The 22,961-nt window shown below is 52.7% G+C and overlaps 6 protein-coding genes across 6 annotated transcripts; 1 reads left to right on the top strand and 5 right to left on the bottom strand.

Moving 5' to 3' along the window:
* Positions 1-311: 311 nt before the first annotated feature.
* CDEST_05974 (uncharacterized protein) lies at positions 312-1,559 on the bottom strand. The gene is made up of 2 exons (XM_062922133.1): positions 854-1,559; positions 312-763 (listed from the first exon to the last, which is right to left on the bottom strand). The coding sequence occupies exons 1-2, from the start codon at positions 1,206-1,208 to the stop codon at positions 621-623; spliced, it is 498 nt and encodes a 165-aa protein (XP_062778184.1). The 5' UTR covers positions 1,209-1,559; the 3' UTR covers positions 312-620.
* A 3,786-nt stretch (positions 1,560-5,345) lies between these two features.
* CDEST_05973 (Putative Cellulose-binding domain, fungal, glycoside hydrolase family 12) lies at positions 5,346-7,274 on the bottom strand. Its single transcript, XM_062922132.1, has 6 exons — positions 7,133-7,274; positions 6,748-6,972; positions 6,620-6,682; positions 6,068-6,545; positions 5,752-5,990; positions 5,346-5,696 (listed from the first exon to the last, which is right to left on the bottom strand). The coding sequence occupies exons 2-6, from the start codon at positions 6,881-6,883 to the stop codon at positions 5,614-5,616; spliced, it is 999 nt and encodes a 332-aa protein (XP_062778183.1). The 5' UTR covers positions 6,884-6,972; positions 7,133-7,274; the 3' UTR covers positions 5,346-5,613.
* A 1,534-nt stretch (positions 7,275-8,808) lies between these two features.
* Positions 8,809-11,092, bottom strand: CDEST_05972 (Putative heterokaryon incompatibility; the record flags this gene model as incomplete). The annotated part of the gene is made up of 2 exons (XM_062922131.1): positions 9,559-11,092; positions 8,809-9,507 (listed from the first exon to the last, which is right to left on the bottom strand). Exons 1-2 carry the CDS (start codon positions 10,822-10,824, stop codon positions 8,809-8,811), a joined length of 1,965 nt encoding a protein of 654 aa, XP_062778182.1. The 5' UTR covers positions 10,825-11,092.
* A 2,504-nt stretch (positions 11,093-13,596) lies between these two features.
* On the bottom strand, positions 13,597-16,420 carry CDEST_05971 (Putative alpha/beta hydrolase-1, peptidase S33 tripeptidyl aminopeptidase-like protein). The gene is made up of 5 exons (XM_062922130.1): positions 15,346-16,420; positions 15,233-15,274; positions 14,699-15,166; positions 13,950-14,616; positions 13,597-13,888 (listed from the first exon to the last, which is right to left on the bottom strand). Exons 1-5 carry the CDS (start codon positions 15,654-15,656, stop codon positions 13,754-13,756), a joined length of 1,623 nt encoding a protein of 540 aa, XP_062778181.1. The 5' UTR covers positions 15,657-16,420; the 3' UTR covers positions 13,597-13,753.
* An 805-nt stretch (positions 16,421-17,225) lies between these two features.
* Positions 17,226-19,025, bottom strand: CDEST_05970 (uncharacterized protein). The gene is made up of 2 exons (XM_062922129.1): positions 18,106-19,025; positions 17,226-18,053 (listed from the first exon to the last, which is right to left on the bottom strand). Exons 1-2 carry the CDS (start codon positions 18,328-18,330, stop codon positions 17,973-17,975), a joined length of 306 nt encoding a protein of 101 aa, XP_062778180.1. The 5' UTR covers positions 18,331-19,025; the 3' UTR covers positions 17,226-17,972.
* A 1,878-nt stretch (positions 19,026-20,903) lies between these two features.
* CDEST_05969 (uncharacterized protein) lies at positions 20,904-21,456 on the top strand (the record flags this gene model as incomplete). The annotated part of the gene is made up of 1 exon (XM_062922128.1): positions 20,904-21,456. One exon carries the CDS (start codon positions 20,904-20,906, stop codon positions 21,222-21,224), a length of 321 nt encoding a protein of 106 aa, XP_062778179.1. The 3' UTR covers positions 21,225-21,456.
* Between the last annotated feature and the right edge of the window lie 1,505 nt (positions 21,457-22,961).

Below are 22,961 nucleotides of genomic sequence, written 5' to 3'. Positions count from 1 at the left end.
TGTTACATCGAGTCGACATGTCAAATGGACACTGACTCACCGGCCTCCCTTCCGCGCGCCGATCCCACGATGCCATGGCACATGCACGTCGTGTCACGGCGGTGCCGAGCACGCCACAACGATCACCGTTGAGCATCCGGGATCGGAGACGGCATCTGTATCTGATGCCGAGATCACCGTTTGCCCCGCGCCGAACCACCAAAGTCTTTTTATGTGCAATGAGCGCATGCGGTCACTTGACATCATCCTGGTGGGGGATCGACTGGATGATCAGAGCTCACTTGTACATACGAGAGTACGATGTTTGTATCTTGACATCTGACTACCGGCTATAGAGCAAAATTGAATTCTAAAAAGAATTACCACCAAAAAAAAAGAAATTTGGGATGATGCCGGGCAACCCCACGTCGCCATAAACCATGTGAGCCGTAGCATACCAACGCCGTAACAATCCCAATCCAAATATAAGACTTTTTTGCATGAAAATAAAAAAGGGGGGGGTATCATTCTAATCAGAGCCAGAAGCTCTTCGCGTCGCTAAAGAAGAAGAAGAAAAGGGCGGAGGGGGAAGAAAAAACCCCAATGATCGGATCACCCGAGAACAAGCAGAAAGGTCGCCCTCAGACGTGCTTCCAAAACTTCCACTTTTGCGACTTTTGGCAAGTGTCGAAGTCAGTGACGAGGAATTTGCTAAGCTTCTTCCAGCCATCCTCGGGGAGGGACTCGATGGAGTCGTTGAGCATGTCCATGCAGCACTTGGTAGCTATCGTCATGCTGTGTTAGTCCCATGTTCTGGTCCCAATACCACCTCCCCTAGTAGTATTGTCCCGTCACAAGAAGGGGAGCAACATACGCATCATGTCCATGGCATCCTCGCGGTCGGCCGCAATCTCCATGCGCGTCGAGTTATAGCAGTGGTACTTTTGCTGCAGCTCCAGCATGCACTCCCAGAGGGCCTCGAGGTCGGCGTCCTCGGCGGAGGAGCGGCGGCCGGTCAGGGAGGGTCTCGGGTTGCCTACGGGCTGTTCTGCTCCCGCGGCGGTTGGCGCCGGGGCGTACTCGGTCATGGTGACGGAGGCGTCGGACTTCTCGTTCGGGGCACAAGGCCGGATGACGATGTCGTCCTCACTATCGCTCTCGGGCCACGAATAGCCTGAGCTGCTCCGCTTGGGGAACTGGGTCGTCCTTCGTTGTTGTCGGCCGAACATGTTGAGCACACACAAGATGCGGTGTGATGAGATGAATGTGGAAGTTGGTAGGGAGGAGGTTGTCTGTGTGGTAAGAAGTAGCGTGACGTTGTATCGGTAGGTATTTGTATGTGTCAGAGACGGTGCGTGCGTGTAAGTGTCTGTGCTTGTTGTTGTTGACCTGGGTGGCTGTTGTTGAAGTGAGGCGTCGATGGGTGCCCGATGTTAATATAGGGGGAACAGGGCGATCGTTCAGACGAAGTAGAGCCCAAAAGTGCCGTGCTGGGAAGAGGGATCTGACGAATATGGCGAGAGAGCGAAACAGGTTCGAACGGGCTCCCAAGCCCACTATATAAGCCGTGGGCGCCGGGAGCCCTATGCAGTGATCACCAATCTAAGGCTCAGATCGTTCGAGACGCAGCGCCCTAAAAATCTGAAAGGCCATGGCGATCAGACCCGCGGGCGGCGCCCAACGGAACCAGGCCGACCCTTACTCATGCCAATGTCTCGGGGGGCCAGTCTCTGCCGGTACCAGCCCAGTCAAGCCAGTCAGAGATGCGGCTTTTCAGGCCATCAGGTAAAGAAATGGAAATGGATTCGGATGTGAGGGCGTGGATAAGGGGTGTGTATGTGAGGTGGGTGTGTGTGTGTGTGTGTGTGAGTGTGAAAGTGTGAGTGGGAGTGGCACCGGGTGCTCGTGGCACACCTCCTAAGACGCTCTCGGGAACGTGTACAAGCCAAGGGAGGCCCATTGCCGTAGCCGCATGCTGTTTGAGACTAACACGCGTGCAAAAGGAGTAGTACTTTTGAGGTAATTCGGCCTGGAATGAGTAATGGCGATGGGGCCGGGAGGGTTGCGCTGAGAGCTCCGTCTGGCCCGGGCAGCGTCCGGAACTGGAACTGGGCATTAACTGGGTCCGTCCAAGCAATTTTTTTCTTCTTCATCTTCTTTTGCCTTTTTTCCCAAAGTTGCCTCTCCTTGCTTCTTCTCCCTGGAACCTTGGACGAACCATTCTCGTCACCAAGGGAATTCGTCGGAGAGTATATGAAGGATGAGAGAGGGACAGGAGAAGAAGGGCCGAACCAACGTACCGCAAATGGTCCCGGCTTGCCCCCCTTTGCAGAGGAAAAGAATGGAGCGACAGGCAGTAGTTTTCGTCTGTGACGTCGGCTTGGTCCCTGGAAACAATTAAACGAGAGCAAAAAAAAAAAAAAAAACATAATAGAATTGTGGAAATTCTCCGAGCAATGTCAACAAATTTTTAATTGATTTTTCTTTTTCTCCCTCCTTTGTCAAGCAAGGTACTTGGTGTAAGTACACATACCGCATGCTGCCGTGGCTTAGTATACATCTCATGTGTGTATGTGTTGTACATGCTCGCCCGACTAAGACCTACGCGACCATAGGCGCTTCTCTTGTCCTGCGAATGAGGAGCCCCTTGCATGGCATCTAGACTCTGTCATAGAAAAAGAGCAAACAAGTACTGTAGAGGGGGGGGGCACTGCAATAACGTTTCCCGCAGCTGCCCCTCTTTTCCTCCCTCCCCGGTCTTGTCATGATGTTATGGCGGTGTCAGCTTTGCAGTCGCAAGTGGATGAAAACAGCCCCCGGCCGTCGTGGATGAGCGTGGCTGCGTTGGTCACTCATCAGGCTATGAAAGGGCCGTGACATCCGCCCAGACGAGCGGATGACCTCTGCCGGGCGAGCAGAGAGACGCCGACAGCATTCCTTGAAAGGGGGCTGTACTCTGGGTTCGTCGCCGCATGAAAGTATAGAGATTGCTTTGTGTGTTACCGTACATCCCGTTGAAACTTTGGAATGTTTGGATGTGTGGGGGGGGGGGGGGGGGGGGTCAACGGGCGATGAGGGGTCGCATTCTCCTCCCTGGCGACTATCAGAAGTGCGTGTGTGACGCGCTGGTGCCATGTCACGCTTGTATGGAGCGATAAGGCCATAATGGCCATTCTAGGGCCCAGATTCGCCCAGGGCAGCGGTTCGGTGGCTTCATGACCTGCGGTGAAGGAGGTTCATCTGCAGTCACCACTCACCATCCCACCAAAGCATCAGTAGCTCTGGAGCGTCTGTCTTGGACACTGAGACATATGCCCGGCACCCGTTACTTGTGCGGTTGGATCAAATGACGGTGACGGTGCGGGAAGGGCCCGGAAAGTTTGGGTGTGCGAGACATGTCAGATGAGTCTGGATGGAGGGGGGTGAGGTGAGCTTTCCTCAACCTTTGGGCCAACTTTTTGTGTTTTTTTCTCTCTTCTTTTTCTTCTTGAGGCCTCGAACCCTCTCAACCCACAGAGACAGGGGAGGACTGGCGCGGTTCTCATTTGCCGGGAGGCGGGCCTCATCTCAAAAACTCCCGTCTATTCCCGCGAATGGGGCCACTAGGAGGGCCGCCGCGCAGGGGCCGGTTGCGCACCGGACTCTCGTGATCTACGCCCGACTTTCGGTGAGGTGAACGAGTTGGCCGAGCTTGTTCGATCGATGAGTCGACCGCGGAAACCGGCAGTGACGGTTGCTATTGAGATCTTGACGACACACTGTATGATTCCATTTGTACCACCGATGGTAGCTTGGAACTGAGGTGAGGGACAACACGCTGTGCTGCATGCGCGCCCACAGACACATCATCATCCGGACACTTCGGACATGGTCTAAATGAGGACCGGACGAAGCTGCTACCCAAGCAAGTGTGAAAGCGAGAAGAAAAGCAGGATCTGGCGATGCTCACATCCTCTGACCAAAGCTTGTGTCAACGTCCAAGACGCCTAGACTAGGTGGTGAGCACCTCTGTCAAACCATGCGTCATACCGACGCAATCCTATTCGTCTCCAATCTCTTATCGCATCTCAGCTCGTCGTCTCCTCTTCACATGCCCACAGCCACTTTTCCCCCCAGCTTGGCTGCTTGGCTGGCCCCCTGCTGACTCTGCGAAGCCACACATGATTAAACACGCCAAGTGCCCAGCATGTTGCGCCATTGAGAGTCGTCTGCGGCCGCCGAGCCCTCTTGTAGGTGGGATTTACGTGTAGTCAAGAGACTCGGTGTCCCAAGTCTTTGGGCAAGTTCCTTGACACGGTTGATCGCCGAGAGCTATTCTCACGGCACTCCGGTCTGCCAAGATGCGACCGGAAGGGTGCTCGCGAAGCTTCCGTCCCGGCTCCACTTGGGAGTCGGCCGGAGCACACGCCGGCCTGGAGTCGTCGTCAGCTTATTCAAAACACTACATGCCAAGGCTGGCGAAGTCCAAGAAAACTTTCGCAGGGCTTCTAGGCCCAGGCTGGTGGCTCTAAACCGATTCGTGAGCCGCATGCATCTGCGACGCGGCGTTGGGGGCGTTGCTAGACTCTTGAATCAAGCCAGCGGACGGCCCGAAAAGCGTCATGTTCTGCAGCCTCTCTCTCTCTCTCTCTCTCTCTCTCTTTCTGTTGGGACTTTGGGACTCAGCACCTAATCCCAGTCGATTTCTGTCGGCCGTACTATTTACTAGTCAAGCAAGTAGCTTCACCTAGCAATGCTCGATTGTCATTGTGACTGCAGAAAGAAGAAGTTTCAGTCATGGAGGTAAACATGTGGGCATGCCGTGCCGGTAAATAAACCTCGTTATCCACTCCACTCCAGCCGTCGTTTCAGAAGCCACAGTCTAGACTTGTCCACCTATGAAAGTGGACAAGTCTTGTATCACATCAATGACAAACTCGCTGGCAGTCAGATAGCTCAAACAGTCGATCCGGCATCAGTCAAGGCCTCGCGATGGTGGAATGACGTGAGACCTAAAAGGTCTCTTCAGCTAACCGAGCCTTATTTCTACATGTTCGTGAAATAAAGTCACAACTTGCCTTTGTATTCAGGGGGGCACAGTACGACTCCATTGGGTGATAAATAAGAAGGTATTGTGACGCTCTCGGCGGAAAAGCCGAAAGAGGATGGGTATGGACAGCAAACAAAGGCTAACGAGGGTTGGACGACAGCCGGCTGAACCTTGCTCGGAAATAGCTGCTTTTCAAGCGCAAAATCATTAACGCCCGTTCCGCGCGGGCCGATCTTTCCGTTGACTAGCGGCAATTCAATGTTCCCAGAATTCAGCTCTGTTGAGCCGTGGCGTCAAATCCACATCCACCAGTTGAAAACGAACCGAAAGCCGGTATCTTGATTTGCTATTCCGTCTCTAGAACTGGGCAGTCTGGCGCTTCACCAAAAACGGTCTGCGCCTGTTTGCATGGATGGTCTTGCTGTCTCTCTAGTCTGCGGCCTGCCCTTGATTGCTTAGTTGCTGTAATGCCATTAGACGGTGTGTATCGATTGACGGTGCTCTGAATATCGAGCAGCTGGCATATTCTTTGATTGAAAGCAGTGAACTCATGTCTTCCTTCCACACAACATGACATACAACAGTAACATTAGAAGCCTATCAACTCATGCAATGACCTCGGCCTGGAACCTTGATACGTAGAAAGTCGCGTCTTGGCCGGTGAAAGCCTCTGTTCCAAACTGGTCGACTGTTTTCCTTGTCAGAGTACGGTGCTCGAATCTACAGCTGAAGGGTAGACTTACTCAAGAGATACTGGTTGCTCAGAGGAAAAGCGTAATTGCTGGCCAAGTGATTGAAGAAGACCATGGCGTCGGCGCTGAAGTTATAAATAGGTCCCGAGGCCGCCAAGAAGCTGTACACTTTCATTGCTCCATTGTAACCAAAGTACAGATCCCAGGTGTAACCGGCTAGCTGAACCTGCGCGATGGGCATGCCTGATGGGCTCTCTGTAATGGGCCAGATGTCTCCGTACTTGTTCAGCCTGTCGCGTTTCATTCTGAGCAAACTCTCTCCATGCTGATTAGGCCTCCTCGGCCGTCGCGAGATCGAAGGACTCACCATATCATCACTTCGTATTCCCCGTTATAGTTAGGATGATTGGGGTCTGGGTGTGTGAAAAAATCGTAAGCCACGTTCGCCCGTATGTCAGCCTTGCTGTAGCTCCACTGAGCTGTGGTCGGAAGCCCCTTTATGTTGTCGAGAAGGCGACGAGTGAATTGACGGTTTGCGTAGGCATAGCTCTTGACGTTGTTGGGTGCTCCGTTCCACGTCCAGGTCGTACCCCAGGATAGGCCACCGCTAGACGCAGGACCGTAGTAGTAGGTGCACTGAGAGCCCGAGTCCGCGTCGTCCTGACCCCAGAGATTGTTAAGTAGGTCATAGCCGTTCACAGAGGCATATGCGTAGAGAGTGCAAAGAGAAGACTGCGCAGAACGTGTGGAAGTTATGGTTGTCGAAGGCCGAGTGGTGGTAGCGGGCTTCGTCGTGGTCGTGGTCGTGGTTGTGACAGGGCTTACCGGGATGCACTGATAGAACCCTGCCAAATCATGTCAGAGTCCACAAATCTCAACCAATGTAGACATCGTGACTGCGTGGATCGAGACAGCTTACAGTCGGACTGCTTTACGCAAGTGAAGCCAGTAGCACAAGTCGTCGGGCCTGTGTATGCGATGCCTACATGCTTGAATGTTAGTTCAGCGGCAACAAGCAGTAGAAAGAGATTTATGAAAATTTCATACCGCCACATTGGCCCCAGCCAGCGACTTGTGCAAATGTATGGCTGACGAAAGACAGCAAAAGAACGAGATGAATGATGCAACTCATTTTGTGGCTTTGGAAATCGTTGTTGGCTGTCTTGTGTTCTCTGTGAACCATGAACAACCTGTCTGGTGTTCCAAGTTCGAATATATATAAATAAACATTTCATCGAACGCCTCATACGGTTTCATACCGTAAATCATTTGCTGTTTTTACTTTATTTTAGCACCATTCTGTTTTCTTCATGTCGGAATTGTGTACTTTCGAAGTGCATGTCCGAGTTCCTCGCATACGACATGATTTCCTGAACGAATGTTACGGACAGAGCCTTTCCGGACCTTTGCCCAAAACTGGGCGGTATCTTACATTCCGGGGTTCAAAGCTGCATAAGGAGGCTACGCTCCGACCGAGCAGGTCGGGATGCTTCGGATTGCTTGACGACAACTATGGCACGTCTGCCATCCGCCGCATATTTTTCGGGTTCCCAACGAGAATAATTCAGTCATTACGATGCATGCCAGAACTACAAATTGAGCAAAACGCTTCTCAAGTTACAAATATCCGTAAGCAACTTACTAACGCCCTCTTCAAATGCAAGGGGAGGTTTCATCCTTCGTCGTCTGACTCACAACAGTGATGATGTCCAGCTGGCCATCAGGAGGCTAGCATCCAGTCTCTGTCAAATCGCCTGTCAACTTTTCACCCATATTTTCGGGCTGCAGTTGCTACGATATGATGCGGTAAGATCATGGCCGTATCAAGCATTTTTTTTGAAGTGGCAATCGACTATATAGTTCAGGTGCAGGCCCCTCAGCCGACTACTCACCTCAATGTAACTGCTTTTAGCTTAGCTGATTCTGCATAGGATGAGTTGAGTAAGCGGGGTGAGCAGGGCGAGCATGGTGCAAACCTGAGATTCAAACGCCGGAGCTTGGAGCCAGCTGACTATTCCCAGGAATCAGGGATCCTGGTAGTTCGAGTAAATTGCCTAGTCATTCGATTTGTGCCAGGTATGATTACAATGGCTACACACTCATATAAAAGAAATCCTAGGAAGTAGAGGCCCATCAAATGGGCTACTCTGCTTTTCTAGGAAAGGAAAACCTGTTAAGCGTCGTACCCCAAGATTGCAGGCTTGCTCAGGAGGAAAATCAGCAAGTCGTTCCCAGGAAGCAGGAGCTACGAAGGTATGCAATTGCTACCTAGTCTCAGGGACGTCAGAGAAGGCTCACCAAGCGGTCAGCCAAACTAGCTTCAGTTGCTACTTTTAGTCTGTGCACACAGAGCTGCCATTCACACGAAGTGATGCAGGCCATCAACCCATCCTCAGAATATTACGACCAACTTCTTCGGTCCGTTTCACCCTAACAAAAATGCGCACGAGATATTTGTGGTAGAGATCTGAGCGCCAGATTATATCAAAGAGTAGAGAGCAAAGTCAAGGCTCTTTAGTTCTCCATGTGTCGGGGTCTTATTTGTCGGGTTTTCTCTACACTGCCGAGTCTGACAAATTCAGAGGCCCAGAAGTCCACGAGCTACGGTCGTTCTCATAAGACGGACGCAATCACTGGGACGAGAATCAAAGATTCCTCGCAGATCGTAACGAGCTGCAGGTAGCTCCATCACTAGACGTTAATCAGCAAGTATCGGACGTACTGCAGGAAACCAAGGCTTCTAGCGCCCAAGAGACAGGTAGGTAATACAGCGGGAAGAACTTTCGATGATACATAAGCATTTCTGCAAGTGTATTTTTCCTACTCTCAGTTTTGGTACCTAGTTCACTCGAGCACGTTGCCGTACAGCTTGGAGGTAGTGTCTTTGTGTTATTACTTTGGAGCAAGTCTGAAAGTAGGCTCCAACCGGGTTTTTAATACCAAGAGATGGGAGGCTGAAGTAAGTTCTCTGAAAAACGTTGTTTACGAAAATTTGATGCAACCTAGATTCGTGATATCTCAATGCAACCCCTGAATCCGCGGTGTTTTCCGATATAATCGCCAAACTAATTATGAACCGAAAGGTATTCATCTATATTAGTTATAAACTTAAGCAAAACGATAGAAAGACCAACTTGAATGCTCGAGTCTCCAAATCTCTCCGTTCATACAGCCATGAACGTAACATCCACCAACATACTCCCAAATATCATCGACCCGAAGCCTGGCAGCAAATGGGATTCGGCAACCTTGAAATAAAGCTAAAGAGTCTCCACAACGAGCATGTGCTGGGGCCCAACCAAGTCGACCGCCTTCCGAAACAAAGAAGCATCGATTCCCATAAATCTGATCGAATGTGTTCTTGAAAGGGTAGGCGTGTGGTCGTAGAATCATCCAATACGTCATGAAAAGGACACAATCCTGGTAGTATAATTTTGTACAAAATAACTTCAGCAGCAGATACCAATAGCCGAAGGACATTCCGAAGCTGTCCTCTGGCTCTTGCTCGCGGGATGAAGCTATCTCAGTACGGTTATATAGCAGAGTCCGCCAAAAAGCGTTGAAAGTTGCCCCTGACATGACATCCTGATTCCGTAAATGTGGTTCCGCAAGCAGTCGGGCCCGGTGAACAAAAGATATAGTGCTGATGGCTAACTCATGCGCGTCGTCCCATCCCGCTTGAAGGGCACTCAAAGGATGCTTTTCTTCTCTCGGGAACTTGGACGTTTTGGCCTTGACCATGTCCGTAAGGGGTATCATCGACTTGATTTTGTCGAAGACCAAGGCTTTCATGTGCAATTCTCGAACCTACTTCTTAATCAGCAATACAAGCCAACGTCCAGCTTCAGGGTGACATACCTTGTGATATAGATAGGGAGCGCTAGGCGTTATTGGGTGTTGTAGCGCTCTATTCGGATCTTCCACAATTATCTGGATTTCGGCCGCCATAAAGCCTTGTGTTCGGCGAAGACTGTTTGTCGAATAATGACGACTGAAAGCAATGCCCCTGAGCTGATCCGAGAAGAAATTAGGAACCCAGGAAGGTATGTGCAAAGATGCACTCCGAATTGTAATGGATGGATAATCAGCCAAGGCATCCAAAGCCTCAAAGTCCAGTATCTGATGACCTTCGATTATGCTCATCAAACCCACTTGTGACAACACTTGTTCCAGGGTCCTTGAGTAGTCAACAAAATGTGTCCAGAGCCCAGCAGATATGCCTGCAATCGCGAAAAACCGATCTCTGAGATCCGTGGCCTTCATGCCAAGTGAGTTCATCAGGTGAAACCAGATGGGAAGCTTCTCACGTCTGTTGCGTACTGCGCTGTTATAGAAGTAATTTGCCATGCCGAGCGCTGGCAAACTGGAAAACCCATTTATCAGACCAAATGCTGTCGAGAGGTTCCGTTTTGTCCCAACGTGGAAAGCAATCCACATTAGGTGGTGGACGTCAACGCTTTTTTCGCCCCTCCAAAATGACGGGTTTGATGATAGAACAAGTTCTTGGATTACCCAAACTCGACTAAACCATGGATGTCTGAGAATTTGGAAGAGCGCTTTCCACGAGGGATCTATTTGTCGGATGTTTCTGACATTCGGAATATCTAGTGTCTTGAAGTCGAAGTCCTCGTTGGTACCTGATACTGGGCGTTGTGAGTTGTCTCGTTGCGTTTTATTGTAGACCAGTTCGACTAAACGAATAGCTTTCTCGTCATCAGGCTGAAGGCGACCCAGCCAGATTATTGTGCGCATAGCGGTCCCGTATACGTCGCTCATGAGTCGAACTTGCTCAGTTTTCTCGACATCGTCATTTTGGTTTATGCAGATTGCATCCGCCCATAACCTGCGATTGCAATGTCGGTGTCGATACTCGATGAGCGCCTCGTATAGGCTCTCCCGGACATCAAAGTGCTTCCCATTACAAATGAGACGTCGTTTGGGGTGAGAATCTCCCCATACATAGGATAGCGCATCAAATTCTGCCACATCGAGCGAATGCTCACTCAGATGAACCTCGAGTGGCAAATCTCGATCAGGGCAGTGGCGTTGTCTGAAAGACAGGAGTCGAATACGTCTTCCTTGTAGCGACGATGTGTATTGGAAATGAAATTTGTCGAGATTCATTATTCTGAGTCGGATACAAAAGCAGAACGGATTACAATCTTAAAAGTACTTTTGAGGAATAGATATTGGCAATCGCTACCACGCGAAGGCTTGTTGAGCGAGGGTCTAGCGAGAGCGCTCCGTATGTCGATGGAGCACGATATCAGCAAGACCTAGAGGAATGTGAGGGGTGAGTTAATCTTTTTATAGTTGCTGATGTCAGATTGGGCATAGGCATACATAATGGAGAGATCCGTAAGAAGAAGCAGGCCCGCTGCCCTTATGTGAATCTGACAGCTGACGTATACGTGCAACCTGCCTAGAGATCAAAGAACTCAAGTTCTACTATATCCTATCGCTGCTGATTATGCCTATGGCCGTCATTCGCCCGTTCTCAAATGGACCATGGACCTATCTGCGATGCTGCCTGGCTCATCCTGCTCGCCCTCGCCCTGGTCGCATGACCTTGCTGGGATTTTCAAGCTAGCCCTGTTTGCAATCCTCGAGTAAGCAACCCCTTGTAGACCTCCCCAATCCCAGGAACCAGTAAGCTGCCTCCCACGCTGAATCCTAGGATCGATAAGCTGGTCATAGTCACTCAGCCCCTAATCCTAGGAATCGTGAGGTACTCCTACCGATTCCTAGCATCGGTAAGCTGGCTGGCACCTTAAGCCGGGCTGGGTAAGCCGGCCCCTATTGGCATCCCCTGAATCCCAGGAATAGAGAACTGTTTCCTACCTTAAATCCTAAATTCAGGTAACTGGTCCCTGTTCACATCCCTCAAATCCTAGGAACAGTGAGTAGCGTCACCCTGGATCGGCGAGTAGTCCCCTGTAAGCCTTCCCCTAATCCGAGGAATAGGAAGCTGTCACCTACCCTGCATCCCAGACGGGAAGCTGGTACTGTCGAATTGAAGGGCATAACGCACACAGGGGCACTTGAGAGTACAGCTTATGTCTTAACTGTAATTACTAGGCGCCGTATAGGGCGTCCCCTGGTCCTACTTTGTTTAATCCAGGTTGTAACAGCATCTAGGTGCTGTATCCTTAGCGTACAGATGCTATATCGTATATGTATCGTGGCCATCGTCATTCAGGCCGTGGTTGTCAGGAAGTCAAAAAGTCAACGTTTGCTGTGGCCGTATTGATGGCGTATTTCGAAAGGGAAATAATGGTTCATGATAGTAGTGCGGAATCTGCGCTGACACTGTGTGCCTTTCCAGGCGTCACACTTTGCCCTTACTGCCTAGATAGAAGGATAAGAGCTTACTGTATCTAAATTGTATATATATAGATCTAATTCTATCTTATCTTTACGTAACTTGTACTATAGTTATTCTATTTTATAGTTATCTGTGTAACTATGTTTCTTATCTATACAAATGCTGTGCTGCTTGCATCCTGCCTTGTCTGGTAGGGCTGTATTGCCTGTGACTTTTTAAGCTGTATTACTGGCTCACCCTTCTCACCCTGTTCAGCTGGGTTGCGCAAACTTAAGGCAGCGGGTGATCTGATCGCACCTGAGTGACAAAGTGGCAGATAAGCCCGTGGTTTAGTGCATGTTTTTGCTGGCCTGGATATTCAGATTTGGACATCTGGGGCGAGACTGAAAGTATTCGCTGTGATGCTTGACGTTTCCGAGCTCGGTCAACCGGTCGTTGTAGGTAAGTGAGGAAGCAACGTAGGAAGATATAAAAGCTATTCCGGCAGGTAGCAGGAGCAGCAATGGCAATCACAAGCTTCCTATCGGCGCTCGATGCTTGTTGACTGAGAAGGCGCCGGCGTCTTAGAACTCTAAATGACTTGATGTGCGCACGCAGTATCACCAAGAAGCGAGCAAGGCAGTCTGGAATCAAGTGTTGAATAATGGCAACCGCGGTAGGAGGGATGGCAGATTCACCGTCACGTCTTGCCCTGTTTCACCATGTCGTGAGACTCCCAGAAACAACCCCATGATTCACATCCACACGACGAACAAGATACAACAAAAGAAGAACCTACCGCCAGGATTTAAGTTTTTAACAATCAAAACATAAAATACACAAGGAGAAGAAAGCTGCGGAACAACCAGACAGCCAAAACTGACGCAAGCACCATAATAAACGCAACAACACTCACTCAAACACCACTTCGACCGTCAGAACACTGAATAACATTCGCCAAGATGTGCAAGAGAAAGTACACCCCTATTCGCTGCCTCAAGTGCAACGGCCAATACAAAACACGAAAGAGCAGAAGGAGAGCGTGCAGGACCAGGCGCGAAGGTCGTGAATGCACGGAAACCGTCTTTGAGAGATTGCCCTCGGTGAAGAGGGGTCATTGCGTAGACTGCGCCGACTCCTCCGCGTGCACCACGGATTCTTGGCCCGACTCGGAGTAGATGATTCGGCATGCAAGGCAAACGTCTCACAACGTCACTAAGGCCGGGGCAGTGAATTGGGGCAGGTGGCAGAGGATCATCAATGGTGGTGGATGACGTTCGGTGAGACTGGGAGGAGCAGAGCGAGCAGCGACTAATAGTATCAACCACTCAAGACAATCAGGTCATAATAGACTTAGTACCATATCCACAACCGCTTTCAAAGTTTGATTTCCAACTGTGAACATCACTCCTGAACACGGCTCGGAATAGTAAGCTGAGCGTCATTACAAAGATCTCAGACAGCGATACATCTTGATGAGGCTGTAAGCAAACATAGCAGTGGAACTGCTGGATGACCCAAGCTGATCAACAAAAAACCCCTCGTCGTTGTTGCTATGGCAGCTATTTCTGGTTTCTGCTTGAATCTCGATCATGAATGACACTCGATCTCCATTCCATACCCCAGACCACCCAAGCGGAAAATCAGTCCATCAAATAGCATCCTTGGACTCCCTTCCTTGTGACAATCTTCATCTACGAGGAGAGAGAGAGACGTGGTTCATACGCGTCTAAGCGAGCGCTTTGCCCTCTACTTCTTGGTGGCACCCTCAGGCAAGACAGGGTTGTCTAGTTCGCAGAACGTGCCGTTCTCGGGCAAGGTCCCGTTCACGTAGTAAGCCTCCGTCACCAAGTCCGCGCAAGACGACGTTCCGGTGGAAGAATGCTTTCTGTTATCAGCTCCGTCGACCATTGCACAGAATCACGGACAGATAAAAAAAACTCACACCGTAGCCGTTCGTCTGGAGGACAACGCTCCCCTCGAACCCGGCGCTGGCGTTCCGTGCCGAGGCCAACGGCGTAAACGCGTCAGCTGTGTTCCCGATGAACAGGATAGGACGCCTCGTCTTGACGCGGAAGTCGCCGGCGTACTGCTCCTTGGCGGGGAGCCGCCACTGGGCGCAGACCATCTCCATCGCCGTTTGCACGTCGCCAAAGATCCTGCTGATGCCAAACTGCCGCTCCATGATGGGCAGGAACTCGTCTAGAGACTCGACGCGGACGATCTTGTCCCCGCACCGGATACCCGCCTGCGCATCGACGGCGGCGCCTATGGAGTCGTACGTCGCAGCCAGCACGGCCCAAATCTGCGTGAAGCGGGCCAGGTCCCGGGAGATGAGGGCATCGAAGCCGACGTCGAGGAGGACCCAGAGATCCGGGCTGTAGAGCGCCGTCATGACGCCGCTTTTGACGAAGCCATAATCGATAAGAGTGCCGTTGAAGGGGACGGGGCGGTCGTTGAGGTCGTCTATGAGGGTGTAGATGGTTTCTTCGAGCTGGCTTGCCGTCTTGTTCTGGTATCGTTGGGCGAGGCGGCAGGTGGACGGGTTTGCGACGCAGGACTGGAAGACGGCGCTGAAGGCTTTGTCCGAGTCCGTCCACTGCTCGTCGTCGCTGGAGAAGATTCAGAGGATCAGAAATCGTCCTGATAAATGCCGGGGGATGGCGAAAGATGCAGATGGAAGTCAAGACTCACTGGCCGTGGTAGTATTCGTGGGGGTTGAGATTTCCGTCGAGCACCATCTTGTCGATTCTCTCGGGAAACATGGCCGCGGCCGTTTGTCCCAGAAGGGTGCCGTACGAGCCGCCTGGGAGGACGAAGTCAGTATCAGAACCCCAATGCCAAAGGATCCAAAGAAATCGGGGAATTCTCCTACCCCAATATCGCAATAAGCCGTCCTCGCCAAGGGCGTCGACGATCTGCATCATGTCCCTCGCAACGAACGCAGTACCCACGAAGCCGCCGACCTCCTTGTTGCGCTCGTAGCACTTGTCGACGTAGAGCTTAGCATATGCCCACAGCCTGGCGGGCGTGTTGTCCGACGACTTTGCCCAGAAGTTGGGAGGGATCAGGGAGCCCCATGCCTTGGGGTTCTTGAGGATGTAGGAGATTCTTTCCTGTTCATCTTCAAAGCACGAGATGGGTAGCGTGTTGCCAGTACCACTGCGTTTTCGGGTCCAACGTCAGCTTTGCATTCACGACTGCATTCGTTTCTCCGTGTTGGCTTACCGCGGGTCGAAGGTGACGAGATCGTGATATTCGCTGGTCGAGCTATCGTTACATTCCGAGTCAGGCTTCATCGGCAGGCGAGGGATGTCTTTGACGGGGAGGAAACTAAATACTTTCGGAAAAGGCTACCCGACGTAGCCAAAGCCGGCCGGCCAGCAACACTTGGCCCGCCAAAGTTGAATAGAATGCTACCCTTGGACGGTTGGCGAAGGGCAGGGATCCGAAGAAGCTGTAGCTGGAGCGTTTTATTCGACTCGGGCTGAGTATAGTCAAGCGGCACCGAGAGGTTGGCGCATTGGATGGGCTCAGTGCTGTTGAAGTCGGGACATGGCCCCCAGTTGATTCGGTTCCCACCTGGACTGGTTGCTGCGAGGCCAACTTGGATCAGCAGGCCGGCGTGTAAGAAAATCGAGAGGCGAGCCATCTGATTGACCGGATGAGAACTACGTTGTGAGGTAGTGGAAGAGTGTGATGCCACACGGTTGTTGTGGTTGCGACACAAGAACGGGTACTAGTGATGAAGTAAATGGTGATAGAGGCTAGGAACGTCAGACGCTGGACCACGATCGAATCTACGATATATATACCTTTTTTTCCGAATTAACCTCGAGACATCAAAAACAATGATGCTTTCTTATCCATTCCCTGTCTCGTGTCTCTCCAGTCTGCCTGGCACCTCGGATGCCCACTTGCAAAAGTCCTTTAGCCATCGCCCTGCCGCAACCCCATGATAGCCCAGCCTAGGATGCTGAAGCAACGATGAAATGCAGAGCCGCCACCATGCCAATAACCGTTTGAGGAAGAGAGCTGCTCTACGATGATGCCACCCTTCCAAGGCAGTCAACAGTACGGATCGCGGACGGAGGACATGGGCACCTTCAATTGCCTAATCGAGAAAGGCCTGAAGCCATGTCAGCAGCGGGTCCAGCCAGGCAGTGTCGGGCGAGAGGGCTGAGTAGTCGTCGACGCGGAGGTACGGATACAGAACCAGAAGAAAGTTAGTCAGACTTGAGCAGCATCCATTGCTGTGTGCTTACGTCGCAGTCGTCGTGCAACCCAAATCATGACAATGGCCGTGGCATGGTGAATTGGATTGGCCATTGGTATGATGGTCGCTTCTCCCCCGTTGAACCTATTCTCTTACGGGTACCAACATGGTTTGCCATTCGGCTTGCTGATACCAGAAGTGGAAACCCCGCGGCCTGCAACCGTTGGGGTTGTGCATGAGGACCGGTACCGGTAAATATGAGGGTTGAACTGGCACTGTAATCCATCACTATTCCTCCCTCGGACCCGCAAGCCACCGGCCACCACCACAGCGTGCTGCGGTGCCTGGAGGCTTTCAACACCCGTTGCCCACCGAGACAAAGTCACATATTCGATCACCGACAACAGTCACTGACGACTGACAGCACCTTCGTCAGAATCCGGAGCACCACACCGGCATTCGGTATTGCCCCGGCATTGAAGCAAGTTCAAAATTTTTACTCCCGATGCCGGACAGAAGAGTCAAGACCACACACACACACACACACACACACACACACACACACACACACCCCCGAGACCCGAGTCAGGTCCCCCTCTTCTAGTCCCCCCCATCTCTGTGCTGGCCGGCCGTACCCGAATACAAGAGGACTTCCGTCCCGCTCGAGAATTAGAAAAGTCGGGAGGGCCACTAGCGCAATGCACGCGCGCATGCAACGCTGCTCTCCAGACTCTCCCAAGAACAAGGTGTGCTGCAGCAGCAGCAACAGCAGCAAAAGGCAGACAGACCCTAGCTACATTCAGGGTTAGGCGGGAGGGAGAACCTTCAACGGAACTCCATCTGTTGGATCTCCTCACTCGCATGTGCCTCTCTCTCTCTCTCTGCCTCAACAGTTGAGTGGCGGCAGCAAGAGGCGGCCACCTACAAACCATCGAGGGTTGATACAATGACCATTAAAGCACGAATGTGATGCACCTCACGATTGTCTCAATAGGTAATAGCGGCCGGGTGTGTACTTTGACTTATTTGTATTCATTCTCGCTGGCTCCCGAGTTCTTGCCGAGGTCGCAGTATCTCACCGCTACTCAACTCGAAATGAAGCTCCACTGCGCATGCCTTCGTTGCCTCGCAACGATCATCCTGCTAACCTGTAGCCACGCTGTCCCGCAAAAAAAAGGGTCCAAGACGTGAAATAACCTCCGCTGCACAACCCCGGAGTGAGACGCCATGGTCTACTCATTCAAGAAAAACAGACAAACCAGCTCCCAACCTGACAGTATGAGAGTGTTCTGATCATGATGCTCCATAGCCATCTAGATGCGAATCGTGACGCTGTCGCAGACCCGTTGCGATCGATGCATAAAAAAAAAACAATTAAACGAAAGGTGGCGCCGAGGGAATGCGGGTTCCTGATCCGGTTCCAGCGGTTTTCTTCCCGCGCTGGTCGTTGTCCTCTGAGGACAGTGCCCTTCTAGTGAGACCCAGCCCGAAACATGCAACGCTGAAAAATGCAAACGCCGGTGTACCCAATGCCGGACGGAAGACGGGTATTGGAAAGACGTGTATGTAAACTGGGTTGCGAAAAGTCGGTTCGATAATCCAAGGGTGGGGGAGAGCGAAGTCGACGTGAAAAGGGTATGAAATTCGATTGCTCGCAAGGGGTATCGCGGTGGCGGCCATCTATACCGAAAGAGGGGGAGAGGAAGAAAGCACTTCATAGGCGTGTACGCGGGGGTGAGGTCGTGGGCGCTCTCAGTGCTTCTTGTCGGAGCTGGCAGAGTGCTGCTCCGTTTGGTGGTGGTGATGTTTGTGTGACGAGTGGTGCTTGCGAACCTGAGCAGCGTCAGTACGTGGTGCGATATCTGCAGGGTCATGACGCGCTTACCCGTTGGCGACCGCGGTGCTCCTCCTCATCTGATGACCCATTGCTGAGACGTCTCCTCTCCTCCTCGTACCAGGTGCTCAAGGACTTGCCACCGAACATAAGGTCATCGTCCTCGATGATGGTGGCTTGGATCCAACCCTGCGAGGCAAGGTCGAATTCCCTGGCGTTCGGGTCCATGGCGTTGATATTGGGGATCACGTAGTATTGGTCTTGTGCCGGTGACATGTTTGCGTCGGGTTCTGGGAACGGCGGCTAGTTGTGGATTGGGGCAGGTGGATAGGACTGCAAGATGAGATGGGATGGAATGGACGGCGGCCCCTTTATGTTTGTTCGCGCGTGTTGTGTGCAAGGCGCGAGATGGTGGATTTCGCGTAGATGAATCGCTTGATTGATGGCGTTTGGGAAAAGCCGGGGTGATCGCGGCGGGAGTTATTTAAGCCTCGAAGACAGGGACCCTTGAGTTGAGTATGGCTAATTAGGGTAGAGCTGGGCCGGCCGACAGGGAAGTCTGGACTTGGGTGTTCGAGATGACGGGAGGGTGTGGCGGAAGGCTCGACGAAAGCGCACAAAGAATCCGGCGGGGCGGGCGTTCGGATATCCCAGGGCCCAGCAAGGAGAGCAGAGGAATGCTGGAGATGGACGGTTTTCTTTGTTCTCCGCGATGTCTGGTGTTTTGGTGGTGAAAATGGGCGAGGCGAGACAGCACTAGAGGGCGAGTGGGCTGGATCGGATCGTGGAGAGGCCGGACCGAGGGATCGATGATAGCCGACAGTTGGATGTGGGCGGGAGAGGCTTGGATGGAGATCGTGGGTCTAGACGCGGGCACTCCAGCAAGGTGAAGAGAAGGCGATATGGTGAGATGCCGGAGAGTGGGAAGACGGAAGAGAAATAGAAGGAGAAGAGAAATCGGAGCAAGAGGCTGTCATGACGAGCGGAAGCGGGCGAAGGCTGGGTTATTATGGATTATGGCATTGTGGGCTCTTCGAGAGGCAGCCGCAGGCGCAGGCGCAGGCGGGTGCAGGGCAGGTGTGCAGCAGGGGGGCAGCAGGGCAGCAGGTGCGAGGGTGTGGGCTCTTTTCCCCGTATTATTTTCAGGTTGCTCGCGTGGCGGGGAAGTATCTTTTGGTGTGTGTGTGTGTGCTGTGTGTGTGTGTGTGCTGTGTGTAGGTGGTAGCCGTAAACGGAGGTTAGGAAGGATACGGAGGGAAAGAAGGGAAGATAAGGAGGAAATTGACAGGGGGGCCCTGTCCGTTTAGGAGAGGGGGGGTGGGAACTGAGTAGTGGACCATCGGGAAGGGGCCCGGAAAACGGAAAAGGCTAAAACGGAACGACCAAAACGAAGGGACGAAACGGTGAGCCCTTACAAGACAAGAGCACCTCGGGCAGCCGGGCTGCTAATGCTGACGCTGACGCCGATGCCGATGCTGATGCTGGTGCTGATGCTGATGGTACATGATGATGGCAATGCTCGCTCAGGCCGACAAAGAGACTGCTGATGCGGCGCTGTTTCAATTCCCGCAGTCAATACCGAAAGACCACCAACCAGCAGCAGCAACAGCACTACAGGGCCAGTTCACCAGAGTCGCCAGGAATCAGGCCCGGCTGGAATGTGTTGCAGGTGCGGCGGCTTCCGGAACAGGAAGTGTACTTGAAGGGTACAGCCGTCTTCGGTCGCGATTATACGATGTAGTGCACAGCGCAGTGAACAGCACCACCAAGGTGTTGCCCGCCGGCAATGTGGCTGCCACTCCAGGCCCCGGGCAGGCCCGTCGAATAGATGGAATAGGCATGGCTGCTTCAGCGCCGATGTGTCGGCGTTGAGGAAAATTAAGGCCCGGGAGTGTCTGGACCTAGACCTGAAGCTGGACGCCCTACTTCTGCAATCTCACAGCCTGGTCTGGATCATCTAGATGGTGGTCGACGACGATGCCGTTGAGGGGCTGGAGCCTATTTCGGGTGTCCTACTACCCGACAGCTGAACAGGTAGGACTTAGCCCAACTCAAGGGCCCAATCCAAGGAGGAAGGGGGGTTGGATATTCTCTCCAGGTCCTGTTTACTTTCAAGACAGCTTTCTTGGAGCTGACGACTGATGGGAGGCGAGAGGTGTCATGTCATGTCAGGATGACAACACCGCCGAGGATTGCAGCGATGACACCGGAACAGACAACAGCGGCCCAAACCTGGCGCCCGGGCGATAATGACGCCTACGGGTTGCCATTCAGAAAAAGGTCCTTCGTTCTGACCGGCCTCAAGTATCTTTACACTGCCATGATCTGCAGATGTACATCCGCGCTGAGCCTCCCGTCGCCTCCACTCTCTCATACACACAGTGATAGGAGTCTGAGGGGGGAGGCGTTGCAGGCCACCTATCTCCTACCTTAGAAGGGAGTCAGCCCCCGCGAGTCCTCCTTAGCAGGCAGGTCGCCTCGCCCTCAGCCATTGGCATTGACTGACGGCCAGCAAAGGCAGACAAGCCGAAAATGACAGGACGACGAGGCGGCGCCCCTGGCGGGAAAGGCGAGAGGCGGCGCAGGGTTATCGGGTCGACAGTCTTCCGTCGGAATAACGGGCTGGCGTACCCAGTTATCCAGGTACCTTACCTTTTTGCGCTCTACACCAGACAGAAACGGAAACCCGCGACAGGGCGGAGTTGGCACGCCGCACGGACGAGATGAGACGAGACGGTGGTGACGGTGGTGACGGTACGTACCGAACGTCGAGCGTACCTAGGTATCCTATCTGTCATCGAATGAATGTCACTGTCACTGCCGGATTGATTGATTGCAGCCGTCTGCTGATGAACTTGGTCTTCCTCTTCACGCCCTATTCGAACATCGCTTCATCTTCTTGCTTCCAGAAAATCAGCTACGTGTACAGAGACTCGTTGGTCTCATGTTTCCCAGCCCGCGCTAGACCCTCACCAGCTTCTCGACGTCCCGACGCCTCTATCCGCATCTCAACCCCCCCGTATCCTTTGTTGGCCGCCTCCAGGGTCAAGAGCGAAACGCGTCGCCGATCGTCCCAAGCTCTCAGTCCTTGGCCCCTCGGCTTCTTTCTTATCCTTCATCACACTCGCCGCATCATTGAGCCTCGAAGCCGATTCCTGACTCGGAACTGATGCGCAGAGGCCCGCTTGGGTGATTTGCCTCCTGTTCCCGACCTACCTAGGTATCCGTATGCTGTTGGCGGAACATGACCGATGGGAGGGAGTGCCACTTACGACTGCTGGAACGGATTGAACGGGAGAACCATCAAACAAGGAATTCGGCGACAACGTTCGTCCACCCGATATGTTCAACATTCAAAGCCGCATCATCCACTTTATCATCCCCGGGATGCCTTGGCCGTCTCCCATATGCGCCCCGGGTTGCGTCTTCATCTCGCAATCCGAGCCATCGTGGGACCTCAGATAGAAGGTCGCGGCTGACAATGCCTGGACCTGGGCGGCCTACACCAAGTACATACACCACAATCTCCTCCATCTCTTGGCCTGGCCCGCCCTACCCCGTCCCCTTCCCTCCTCGTGAATCTTGGCAGGCTGTGCAAAAAGGGTCAGCCCTGCAGCCAATGGACGATACCGGATGGATGCGGGACCAGTGACCACGGTTACACAGTCCGCCGCCTAATCCTCGATACCCGTCAGTGCCATCCATGAAGAACGTCGAAAAAAGAACAAGCCGCCGATGGTCATCTCGCCTCTCGTAGCACTTGAGGGGTCTCAACCGCGCCTTCGCGTACGACGTGTAATTTTATCGCTTCACCGCCCGCCATCAGTCCCCAGGCCCAAGGCATCATCATGCCAGACGATATTGATAGACCATTACGGGTCTCTCGTGTCACTTCCTCATCTCGTTGGCCTGGCATCTGTGCCCTTTGGAGCCTCGCCTCGGTATCCCAGCTCTCCCGGGCCGTTTTGGCCTCGGCGCGCAGTTCCCCCTCTTCTAACCCCAGACATCCCCTCATTTCACCAAAACAGCTATCTGCGCCCAGCCTTCAAAGACTTGTCTCAACTGTCCACTAATGTCGGTGCCAACGCCAAGTTCCAACGCGACGACACCGAACCTCGCGATAGCGACAGCAAAGACGGCCTATTTGGGCAGTCAGCTAACACTGGAATATCCACCAGTCGCACGAAGCCGCCCTGCCATCTCCCTGTGCCGCCATCTGCATCTACTGTAGCTATGCATGTCAACAAGTTTAATAAAAGGCGTGACGGACCGGTCTCGTACCTTCATGTTCACTGTCTCGTACCCAGTATTAGCAATAGTGCCAATCATCTCACGCCGCTAGGCCATCTATCCGCGAAACAACATCCAATCGTTTATGCTGGAATATGGCCCGAAACCTCAACCCAAGGGGAGGGGGGCTCTCATTGGGCTGTTTGCCTGGCCCGACGGGAGACGAGTCGGGCTTACTTTTCCGCCTTGCAGCTCTCTCTCTCTTTCTCTCCCTATGACCCTCACTACCTGTCTTCCCAGTCACTCGTGTGTACTAGTAACACCATCTCGAGCCCGACAAATGAGCGCCGGCGCTGTTGGGTTGTTGTGTGTGATGCGAAATAAGCTTCACGACCTCGTCTTCGCGTTGGTTGTCGGCGCGGAATGTGGTACGCTAGAATACGACGACGAGTAAGCAACCAAGTGCTGCATCGCCATCGTCTTGGTCCAAGGGCTTTCATCCACGCGCTGCTACGTTGGCATCGGTGGCCTCACCCAGCACCCCAAAGTCCCAGTCATCATCTTCCAACTCTTCGCATGCGTTCCAGTCAGTGGTGTGTAAGGTGCCAAATGCTGGCATGTAGCAATGCAACTCCTGGTCCTGTAGTCCGGACATCACATGTATAACCGCCGGCTCG

Source organism: Colletotrichum destructivum, chromosome 4 (assembly GCF_034447905.1).
Source record: "Colletotrichum destructivum chromosome 4, complete sequence".
NCBI lineage: Eukaryota > Fungi > Ascomycota > Sordariomycetes > Glomerellales > Glomerellaceae > Colletotrichum > Colletotrichum destructivum.
Note: the sequence above shows the minus strand (reverse complement) of the source record. Positions and strands in the feature narration are given on the sequence as shown.

Bases quoted from the DNA above. Each gene is read 5' to 3' on its own strand.
- CDEST_05970 (XM_062922129.1), bottom strand. From the start codon at position 18,330: ATGTCACCGGCACAAGACCAATACTACGTGATCCCCAATATCAACGCC. The intron at 18,054-18,105 runs GTAAGCGCGTCA...GACGCTGCTCAG, and splicing joins AGCACCGCGGTCGCCAACGG to GTTCGCAAGCACCACTCGTC.
- CDEST_05971 (XM_062922130.1), bottom strand. From the start codon at position 15,656: ATGGCTCGCCTCTCGATTTTCTTACACGCCGGCCTGCTGATCCAAGTT. The intron at 15,167-15,232 runs GTAAGCCAACAC...CCGAAAACGCAG, and splicing joins CTCGTCACCTTCGACCCGCG to TGGTACTGGCAACACGCTAC. The intron at 14,617-14,698 runs GTGAGTCTTGAC...AATCTTCTCCAG, and splicing joins CACGAATACTACCACGGCCA to CGACGACGAGCAGTGGACGG.
- CDEST_05974 (XM_062922133.1), bottom strand. From the start codon at position 1,208: ATGTTCGGCCGACAACAACGAAGGACGACCCAGTTCCCCAAGCGGAGC. The intron at 764-853 runs GTATGTTGCTCC...GCATGACGATAG, and splicing joins GGATGCCATGGACATGATGC to CTACCAAGTGCTGCATGGAC.
- CDEST_05973 (XM_062922132.1), bottom strand. From the start codon at position 6,883: ATGGTTCACAGAGAACACAAGACAGCCAACAACGATTTCCAAAGCCAC. The intron at 6,683-6,747 runs GTATGAAATTTT...TCAAGCATGTAG, and splicing joins TGGCTGGGGCCAATGTGGCG to GCATCGCATACACAGGCCCG. The intron at 6,546-6,619 runs GTAAGCTGTCTC...ATGATTTGGCAG, and splicing joins TTGCGTAAAGCAGTCCGACT to GGTTCTATCAGTGCATCCCG.